Genomic DNA, 10,866 nt, shown 5'->3' with positions numbered 1-10,866 from the left:
CCATGGACCACAAGTCCAAACTTATAATAGAAGGAAAGAATAATTTGTTAGATAGATTTAATTAGAGTTAAATGAAATTGAAAAATATATATTATCTTTCTCTTTCTATCTTCATTAACTAAAGACCTGTTTGGTTATTTGAATCTAGAGATTTCAAATCTCTGTTTCGTGAATCGGAGATTTATACCTATTTGGTTGTAAAACATTCTTGGGTTTATGAAATCTAGGAATTTCATTTTTTTTCCCCTTAACAACGTGAATTAAGCCATTCCTAGTTATTGGGTGAAATCCATGATTCCATCCTAAGTATATAATTGATGAAATTTGCAAATTCACGTGGAGTAACCTGACGGAACTCTATGAACTTGGATAGCTGTGAGGCTAAAAATCTCATTTCATTTCAAATCCCTGGATTCATATAATCAAAGAGACCATGACATCAATTAATTGGAGATGGAGTGAAAATTGTTTGGTGAGAAATTGGGTGAATTGCTTTTGCCTGTTAAGTGATAAGGAATTGAAATGGAAAAACATATAATCTATTGAAACTTGAAACTTAAAAGTGGAGAGTACTGTGTTTGATAGAGTTGGTGGTTGGCTTGTCTTTCTCACCCAATGAAGCATCCAGCATATGCAATTATCATCTACACTGCCACCCACCATCTTGTCAATTTTCCACTCTTCTCACTTTCATTCCCTTGAAGACACCACAAGTAAAAAATCTCACTTTCTAGCACATGCCCAAATTTGTGCTCTCACTTTCTCACTTTGAACTCCACTTTTTGAGCTTGAGATCAACTGCCTATATAACTCCTATATCTAAACAAAATTTTGAAATTTTAACTCGACTCAAGTGACTTGGGTACAACTGTTTTCCAACCATTATATTAAATTATTTCACTAAAGTTTGAAGAATATTTTGTAAGATCATCGTATGACCAGCTATGATCTATAATTCAGAGTGTTGGATAATCAAGAAGCACCATACAAATAAACTTAGTGCAACAGAAATGAAGATGTTAAGATGAATGGGTGATAAAATGAAGAAAGATAAGCTAAGGAATAATCACATTTTAAGCAGTGGTACGCTTAAGTAAGGTTTCGGTATTGAAACTTTGTGGATGCAAAAATCCGCTGGGAGACTCCCAAGTGACCAAGTTGCCAAACACCGGATTAGTCAGAGCAAAGCCTTGGAAATTGAGGTTGGCAACCACTAAAATATGGATTCACATCGTTTGTAATTCCTTTCCCTGTAATTCTCTCATAGGATTGTGCCATGTGGCATTTAAGTAATCCAATGGTTATCCAATTTAAACTAAATTTATATTTTATTTAAACTCACCCATAAATTTGAATTTAATTTCAACTCTAGTTTGTTGGATAACCATTGAATTACTTAAATGCCACATGGCAAAATCCTATGAGAGAATTACAGGGAATTGCAGTGAAAGGAATTACAGACGATGTGAATCCCCAAAATATAACCTTAATTAGAGTTGATTGGAAGATATATATATACATGTAGTCGACCTCAGTTATTTCAGATAAGGCTTCTTTTTGTTATTGTTGCATTTAAAATTAATAATTATGCATCGAAACTTGATTAGCTTTTTGCTAAAGTCCAATTGAAAATTAAAATGAAATTGCAAACATGAGTCAAATATGCCTAGAAAACGACTTATTATTGTAATAAACATATTATAATTCTATTTTTTTTTAAAAGAAACATTATATAATTTAGACTTTTTTACATGAACCCCTTTGGTTCCATTTGAAACACATAATGCCCCCTCCAAAATCAAAACCTTTCAAATCCCTCCTCCACCTTTTGTACCGTCAAGTTTCTGTTAACATGAAATGTAATGACAATACTAAGATCTTAATCCACTGTTATGATGTAGGACCTTATACCTAAAGGGTCAAACACTCTTAGACTATGGTGGTCCATTTGGGTGAACAGCATTACGTCGGGATTCGGATTCAAGGAAGATGATAGAATAGGCCCCCGCTAAAGATAGCTATAGTAGAATCCAAGAAGAGAAGAGACCTTGACTCATAGGTTTAGGAAGGTGGATTGCATAATTTTAAACGTATCCTTTTTAAAATCCAAACCTGTTCATTAGCGTTGGTTGCTATCTTATGAATTTGACGATGGTCAAGAGAAAGACGGGTTTGTACTCACTCCCATGAATGAAGAAAAGAAAAAGATGGGTGTAGAGGAAATTCCTTCGCCCACCTCTATGAGCGAATAGCAATAGCTTAAGATTAATGGTAACTATGTACCACACCATCACTAACGGTGTTAAAAATAGAGGAGGGACTTGTAAAGTTTTGATTTAAAAGGGTTGTTTCTTGTTTTCTATAGAATGGAAGGGGCTCATGTGAAAATTTCTAAAATTTAAGATCACACCGTTCTAAGTAAGAACCTTAAAAGAGGAATCGGCAATGGAATCTATGTCGCCGGAATCCAACAAAATGTTTGAAATAAGTACGAAATGATGCGTTTCAAAGTTATCGGAAGTTTCTCCTTCTCAGTTATCGTAAAATTGTGATGTTATGTTTTTGAAAAGAAAAAAAAAGTTCAACTTTGGCATGGCCTCCCATAAATTGCTTTTTCTTTCTTATGTGATGTGTTGTTGTCTCCCTTTATCTTCAACCAAAAGAAACACAAGGAAAGAAGCACTACTGTAAATTTTCTCTCTTTTACAGCTTTTGCCCCCTTCTTGCTGACCCATCTCTTTGATCCACTCGAGTACCGTTAGCATGATTTTAGGAAAGATTTTGAAACCGGAAAATCGAAATTCAAGCAACTGAATAAGTGAGTTTCTTTTTCAAGCAAAAAAGATTTCTGGGTTTGTTTGGATTGCTTGCTTTGATATATGATATCTAACATGTTAGTTGGGTCGCTTTTAGTGTCTTTAGTTCTGGGTCTTAATTATTTGTGATTCAGTTACGTTTAATGTGGAGTTGGTAGTGTTTCTGGTAGAATCTTGTTCGCTGTAAATTGTCTGTACTTATTTTGGGGGTTCTTTCTGATTTGTTTCCTTTTTATCATGAAAAAGACTTACAGAAATTCGTCATGATTTAGGAGAAAACCGATTGTGGAAGGAAAGCTGCGTTGTTCGTTTCTGTCTAGTAAAAGGGATCACAGAATAGTCTTTGGGAGCTTCACTTCTTCTACACGAAGAGCCCCAAGACTTTTTTCTCCTGTATTTTAGATGTAATTGAAGGAAAGATTAAAAGGTTCAGCTTTTGTATTTATTACTAATTTCCATTCCTTTATTCTCCTTTGTTGTATATTGGCTGGCACTGAAATTTTTTCCCTGTTGAGGTTTTTAGTTTTTATTAATAGTGAATGAGAGGAACCCATGTAGAGATTGTGGAGATCTGGGATTTGATTAATCTGCTATGCCGCATGAAAATTTTGATGTTTTGAGTCTTCGAGAGAAACCCATTTAGATATTGTGGAGATCTGGGAGTTGTTTAATCTGATATGCCCCATGAAGAATCTCTTCCTCTCCGAGTCTTGCAAAGAGACGCAGCTTCATGTTCTAAATCCACAGTCATGGCTTCAAGTTGAAAGAGGAAAGCAGTACAAATCTTCTTTCCACTCGCCTTCTTCCATGTAAGTTCTTTCTATTCTCTGGTTCTATTAGACTGGTTGGTTCACATGTCATGAGGTTAAAATCGAAGTTCCTTTTTTGTTTTTCTTTTTGTTAGAGAATCCCTCATCAAGGTTCCTGAACCACCCATTCTTCCGTTCTTTAAGCCCATCGATTATGTTGAAGTTCTTTCTCAAATTCATGAAGAACTTGAGTCCTGTCCTCTTTGCGACCGGTCAAGCCTCTACCTGATACAGTTTCAAGTCTTTAAGGGCCTCGGAGAAGTAAAATTGCAACGCAGGAGTCTCCGTTTGGCATGGCTGAAAGCAACTACTGTTCATGAAAAACTTGTTTTTGCTGCGTGGTTGAAGTATGAGAAGAGAGGGGAGGAGCCTATCTCTGACTTGCTCTCATCTTGTGGGAAATGCGCAAGAGAGTTTAGGCTTATAGATATTGCTTCTCAGCCTCCTGCTGGTAAGAAGTTAAGTACCCCTGAAGTAGTCGATGTTACTGAAACTCGTGTTTCTGATACTGTCTTCTTCCAAATTGAGGAAGAGAAAATAGCCTGTGATAGGCAGAAGATTGCAGCCCTGTCTGCTCCATTCCATGCTATGCTGAATGGGTGTTTCATGGAATCAAATCTGAAAGTCATAGATTTGTCTGAAAATGGAATCTCTGCTATAACTATGATGTTGATCAGTGATTTCAGCCAAACAGGGAGTTTAGAAGGAATTCCTCCACCTCTACTTCTGGAAATTTTAGTATTTTCCAATAAGTTTTGCTGTGAAAGACTTAAAGATGCTTGTGATGGGAAACTTGCATCTTTGGTTTCCTCAAGGCAGGATGCAGTTGACCTCATGGAGTATGCTCTTGAAGAGAATTCCCCTCTCCTTGCCTCTTCATGTTTGCAAGTGTTTTTACGTGAACTGCCTGACTGTTTGAATGATGATGGTGTGGTTGAAATATTCAGAAATGCTGATCAACGCAAAAGATTGATAATGGTTGGGCCTGCTTCATTTTCACTTTACTGCTTATTAAGTGAGGTTGCCATGAACCAAGATCCACGGTCAGATATAACCTTGTCATTCTTGGAACAGTTGGCAGAGTCAGCAGTAACTCATAGGCAGAGACAGTTAGCCTTTCATCAGTTGGGATGTGTAAGGCTTTTGAGGAAGGAGTACGACAAAGCTGAGTTGTTTTTTGAAGTGGCTTTTAGTGAGGGCCATATTTACTCTATTGCAGGTTTGGCTAGGCTCAGCTCTATAAAGGGCTATAAACTTTGGGCATATGATAAGCTAAGCTCTGTGATCTCTTCCTACAGCCCCCTTGGATGGATGTATCAGGAGAGGTCATTATATTGTGAAGGTGACAAGAGGTGGGAGGACCTTAATAAGGCAACGGAGTTGGATCCCACAATCAACTACCCATACATGTATCGAGCTGCATCCTTGATGAGAAAACAAGATGTTCAGGCTGCCCTAGCAGAGATCAATAGGATTATTGGGTTTAAACTAGCCTTTGAATGCCTGGAGCTCCGGTTTTGTTTTTATCTTGCTCTCGAAAATTACCAGGCAGCCCTATGTGATGTGCAGGCAATTCTTACTCTGTCTCCAGACTATAGAATGTTTGAGGGCCGGGTGGCAGCTTCTCAACTGCGTACCCTTGTGCGTGAGCATGTTGAGAATTGGACTACTGGTGACTTATGGTTGCAACTTTATGACCGATGGTCTTCAGTTGATGATATTGGATCTCTCTCTGTCATCTATCAGATGCTTGAGTCTGAGTCTGATGCAGCTAAGGGTGTTCTATACTTCAGACAGTCTCTTCTTCTCCTTAGGTACACTCTTGTCTCGAAAGGGCTCATTAGTTGTGTGTTTTACTTGGTAATGTTTTGCTTGGCAAGGGAAGAACCAACATTTTTCTTTCTTACCAGGTTGAACTGTCCTGATGCGGCCATGCAAAGCCTACAACTGGCACGCCAACATGCATCTAGTGAACATGAACGTCTGGTTTATGAGGGATGGATCTTATATGATACAGGTCATTGTGAGGAAGGTCTCCGGAAAGCTGAAGAATCAATCAACCTTAAGAGATCCTTTGAGGCATTTTTTTTGAAAGCCTATGCCTTGGCAGACTCCAGCACTGATCCTTTATGCTTTCCAACTGTTGTTTCACTACTTCAAGATGCATTGAAGTGCCCTTCAGATAGACTACGCAAGGGACAGGTACACTTCTCCCCCTGGCCTCCCCACCCCAACCAAAAAAAAAAAAATCCACCCTCCCTCCCTTAAAAAGAAGAAAGGAAAGGGGGGGGGGGGGGTAGCTGTTCCCGCTTATTTTTAAACTTGTGTGCACTGAATTGCCAAGCTTTAGCCACCACAGGTGTGCTTTTAATGACAATACCAGCTTGCCTCTACTGGAAATAGCTAATGAGCAAAACAGCAGTAACTTCATAAGAAGATACACATTGATCCTTTGTATCCTTGACTTGTATAGAATGAAGATACTTGTTTTAACGGTAACTTCTATCCTATATAAAAAGAATGTAAAGTTGATAATTTGTACTTTTGATTCTGGGTTTATTGTGTGCCTCATTTTGAGTTTGAGGTTCTTAAGTGGTGACATCTCCCCAAGAGACCCAACATTAAATTGTCCTTTATGACCCTTAAGCATCTTTCCTAACCCTTTTTTATCATGTATTTTTGCTTTTTTCAAATTCTTTTTTTTTTTTTACTAATCTATCAGAATACATAACAATTTTTTGTGGTGAGAAATTTTTGAAAGATTGACCCAAAAATCGAGTAGTGAACTCAAAAGTTCAACATACAGGGAGTAAATAGCTAGTATTCTGTGAACCCCAACAACATGTTGTTTTGTAGAGAATAAAGCTGGTGGCTTCAAACTTGATGACAAGTTCTTTTACAGAGGAGAGAAATAATGTAGTCATGATGATGAGCATTAGATACCTACTTTGTTTCCTTATTCTTTTCGTCAACATTTTTCTCAAGTTTCCAAATGCATTCTTTCCAATGCATCGAATGGGTATTCCCCCCCCCCCCTTCCTAACACATATATTTTATATATTTCTTAATAGTATTTTTATATATTTTGTCTGCACCATGATGGTGGGTTTAAGGTTAGCCATTGTTGAGTGAGTCCCCATGAGACCTTGAGTTATGTGATCTTCTCTAACCCTAGTCATCTTGTAGTTTTCTTTTATTTTCTAGTTTATTTTGAATCCTCCAATTTTGAGGTGCATTAAGAAAGTACTCTGTTTTCTAAATGTAGAGAAACTGATGAAGGTGCAGCTGATCCAAATTAAGCCTTTTCTATATCAAGTTGATATGCAAGCATCAGCATTTAACCATTCAAACTTGTGCTGGGGTTGACCATGGGTCTTTTAAGTTCATAGAAACCTGGGATAGTTCCATTTCCATTGTAGTTAGAATATTGTAGGTCTTAATAAAGAGTGGCACATATGATCAATATGATCTACTCAATCATTGTGGTCCATCTGTAATATTTATTAGTTGATTGGATAAAATGACCTGACCTTGTAGTTTATGATTTGAGTTCTTAAATCCATGTACTGGATAGCTAAGATGCAGTATGTGTTATTGGTAGCTCATGAGGAAACAACTACGACTGAATATTTAATTCAACAACTAACTGCTGATCCTTTTCATAAAATCCCACAACAATCACAAAGGATAAATCTTCTTAATACCACCTAGGTTAGCTTACTGTCCAAATATTTTCCACAAATTTAGATCCTTCTTGATTTATAACCTTCTTGTTCCCAATGTTCCTGTAGTCTCCACATGTTCAATCTACATTTATAGCTGTAAGATCCTACCGTGCTTACTTCCTGTCAAACCATTTCCTATCCCACCGCTTGTTCTATATGAGTTCTAGATGCCTTTTCCTATCCTTATTTTTTAAAGTGTTGAAGCTGCTTGTGCTCAACTCTTTACAGTATATGTGGTCTTATTGCTGCTACCTCGGGCACCTGTTGAATATTCAGTTCATGGATGCAGGGTCATTCCATACCCTGCGTCTGGACACTTCACCCCAGCATCTTTTGGCTACAGCGTGTTTATTTTGTTTTTAAGCCCATCAATCTAATGAGGCGTCAGTCATTGTTGCAATCCTACTTAATATGTAGAGCAAGCTGTAGTTGATGATCCCATTTATCTCAAATTTTGGATTTTCATTTCTCAACTATCATAATTTTTTAAATCAAACGGGTGGCCTATCAAAGAAGTTCAGTCAACAGATAAAAAATTGGGTTACTATTACTGTAGAACTGCTGATGCTAAGGCCCATCTGCCCGACAGTTGGCCCACCAATGAAATAAAGCATAGATTTGGGTAGGTTGAAGTGCCGCTGTTAGGGTCATGTTCATCTGACAGTTGAACCACCAATGAAACAGTGTAGCTTGATTAATTTGCTGGCCATGAAGTAGTGTGTTCATTTTATATCTTCATTCTTTCGCATGTGGCGTCGGGACTTGTATGCAATGACAGTCCAATGGTAAATCTGCTTAACTGTTTTTACATCTTTGCAGGCATTGAACAATCTTGGCAGTGTTTACGTTGACTGGGGGAAGCTGGATGAGGCTGCTGATTGCTACATTAATGCCCTGAAAATTCTCCACACCCGAGCCCACCAGGGACTTGCCCGGGTCCATTTCCTCCGGAACAATCGAAATGCTGCATGCGAGGAAATGACTAAATTAATTGAGAAGGCTCATAACAATGCATCAGCCTATGAGAAGAGGTCTGAGTACTGCGACCGTGAACTCACAAAGGAAGATCTGGAGATGGTTACACAATTAGATCCACTCCGAGTCTATCCATACAGATACCGAGCTGCAGGTCATACTCTTTGCCTTCCCCTACTGTATATTTGCAGCTTTGACACTTCCATGGCCATGATGTGTTCCAAGTGAAAACAAAATTTTGCACGCCTACATTTTCAATTTAAAGTTTGTATCTCTGTAAACCGTAAGAATTAATATTTGCGCACAAATATGTAGCAGTAGGGCCCATCTATCCTTATATAGTAGGTCCAGGATCCCTATCCCACAAGGCGCCCACCACTGTGAGTTCTAGGAAGGGTCATATTGTTGACAGCCTCCCCCTATGTGCACAAAGAGGGTGCTTCCAGACTCAACCCTGTGAACTCTTGGTCACAATGGAGCACCTTGATGGACCACGAGGGAACAACCTTGTGGCACTATCACTCTGTCCTTTTATTCAGTAGGTGCAATGTAAAATCAAGCATAACCATCTCTTTTAGGCTTTTTCTGAACCATCAAAAGAAATGTCTTGAAGTAGTAGGCACCCACTCTTATTCCTCTGAAGGTTATGGATCTCACCTCTCCTGCATATGTATTTACTGTTTTGATAATGCTGATGATACCGAAGGAATGTTTGCCATTACTGTGGCCGCTCATTATTCATTACTTTGCATAGGTCCTTTAGAACCTTTTTCCTTCATTTTCCTAGTTTAGTTTATTGGCTAGACAAGTACCCACTCAAGCTGACACCAAAATTGTTGCATTTTTGTTGTATAGTTTTGATGGACAGCCACAAGGAAAAGGAGGCCATTGCAGAGCTGTCAAGAGCAATTGCATTCAAAGCCGACCTTCACCTTCTCCACCTCCGGGCAGCATTCCATGAGCACATTGGAGATGTCTTAGGTGCCCTTCGGGACTGCAGAGCTGCGCTTTCTGTTGACCCTAATCATCAAGAGATGCTGGAGCTTCATAGTCGTGTTAACAGCCAGGAGCCCTGAAAAGGTAAAGAGAGTTGTACACTAGCTTAGATTTAAACATTTAAAACCCCCCAGTTGTCGATATTCTCTCCCCCCCTTTTGTAATCTATGTTTTTTGATGATTTTAAGTAATTTAATTGTTCTCTTCGGGAAAGAATTAGCACTAATTGATGAGGTTATAATCTCCTAATAGTATGAAATTGATTCTAAAGTCTTGATAATGCACTTAAGACTTTGAATCCCTATCTTTCTCTGGCCCTGGTGACCCCTAATGGCTGGAAATTTTTCTCTTCTTCAGACAGTGCTATTTGTTGTGGCTGTTGCAGTGTAGAAATCAATTGATTACTGTTTGCATTAGATAAAATTTCTGTAGAGAAAATAAACAAGATGACGTGAAGAATTGAACTCTGATCACATTTCAATAGATATCTAGAGACAAGTAAAACATGTGAGGAAACTAATGCTTACCCATCAACAAAGCTTGCTTTTGCTCCTCTTTTTGAATCTTGATTATATATCAAACCCCTGTAACTTACACAGGAGCCATACAGCATTACTAATGGGTCAATGCATATGTGAAGTTCGCTATCAAATAGTGAAGCATTTTATGTTAGTGGGTATATTGACTTCAAGAATAATCAGAAACATGGAGTTCTTGGTTGTCTTGGTTAAGAGAACAAAACTGCGGGAGGAGACATCTCAAGAAAACCTCCAAGTTGATCCAACGATCCAAGATACTAGAACAAGTGTAAAAATCCTCTTCAGCACGTAACAGACCTTTGAGGAACGCTGACATTGGAAAGGATCCGGCCTTGAATGTGAAAGCACATTCAAATCAGGTTATACGAAACCCAAAAAAAGTTCTTTTCTTTAAAATAAAAAATAAAAAACTGATATCCAGGAGAAATTCTGCGCCTAGGGTTTTTCAAATTAGTGATGTGACAAAAATTGAAGAAGTGGAATTGATTCGAAAAGTGTGAAACTTCATTTTGGGTACTACAGGTACAGGGTTTCGTGATGAAGTGGAATTGAATTGAAAAGAGTGAAACTTCATTTTGATCTTGTTTTTTCTGGGTTCAACTTCAGTGCCCATGATCTCCCTGAGTGGTTGAGGTCAAAATACCGCTCACTTTACATATTTTTTTATCTTCACCGTGTGCACAGCACTGAAACTTCATCAGTTTTTCTTGATTACTGAGCACTATAGGTACAGGGTTTCTTGAAGAAGTGGAATTGAATCGAAATGAGTGAAACTTCATTTTGGTCATGTTTTTTCTGGATTCAACTTCAGTGCCCACGATCTCCCTGAGTGGTTGATGTCAAAATTTCAACCACTTATCTTGCAGTTTTTTGAAAAAAAAGTTGAGATTTGATCCATTCCATCTTCACCGTGTGCAACTCAGTTTTTTACATTAATTGCACAGCACTAAAACTCCATCCGTTTTTTGTGTTCAGTACTACTGAACACTAGAAGGTTTCTTGGTTT

General features: G+C 38.2%; 1 protein-coding gene across 3 annotated transcripts; it reads left to right on the top strand.

Moving 5' to 3' along the window:
• Positions 1 to 2,517: 2,517 nt before the first annotated feature.
• On the top strand, positions 2,518 to 10,464 carry LOC149003379 (ETO1-like protein 1). 3 transcript variants are annotated; one of them, XM_089136276.1, is made up of 6 exons: positions 2,518 to 2,818; positions 3,089 to 3,625; positions 3,721 to 5,439; positions 5,536 to 5,827; positions 8,170 to 8,479; positions 9,181 to 10,464. In XM_089136276.1, exons 2-6 carry the CDS (start codon positions 3,501 to 3,503, stop codon positions 9,399 to 9,401), a joined length of 2,667 nt encoding a protein of 888 aa, XP_088992402.1. In that variant the 5' UTR covers positions 2,518 to 2,818; positions 3,089 to 3,500; the 3' UTR covers positions 9,402 to 10,464. The 3 variants fall into 3 exon arrangements, with proteins under 3 accessions (XP_088992402.1, XP_088992403.1, XP_088992404.1); XM_089136277.1 differs by having other exon boundaries at positions 3,063 to 3,625; XM_089136278.1 differs by having other exon boundaries at positions 2,518 to 3,625.
• Positions 10,465 to 10,866: the final 402 nt, after the last annotated feature.

Source organism: Hakea prostrata, chromosome 10, assembly GCF_041222555.1.
Source record: "Hakea prostrata isolate BN-2017 chromosome 10, UWA_Hpros_2, whole genome shotgun sequence".
Lineage (NCBI taxonomy): Eukaryota > Viridiplantae > Streptophyta > Magnoliopsida > Proteales > Proteaceae > Hakea > Hakea prostrata.
Note: the sequence above shows the minus strand (reverse complement) of the source record. Positions and strands in the feature narration are given on the sequence as shown.

Bases quoted from the DNA above. Each gene is read 5' to 3' on its own strand.
- LOC149003379 (XM_089136276.1), top strand. From the start codon at position 3,501: ATGAAGAATCTCTTCCTCTCCGAGTCTTGCAAAGAGACGCAGCTTCAT. The intron at 5,440-5,535 runs GTACACTCTTGT...CTTTCTTACCAG, and splicing joins CAGTCTCTTCTTCTCCTTAG to GTTGAACTGTCCTGATGCGG. The intron at 8,480-9,180 runs GTCATACTCTTT...TTTGTTGTATAG, and splicing joins ATACAGATACCGAGCTGCAG to TTTTGATGGACAGCCACAAG.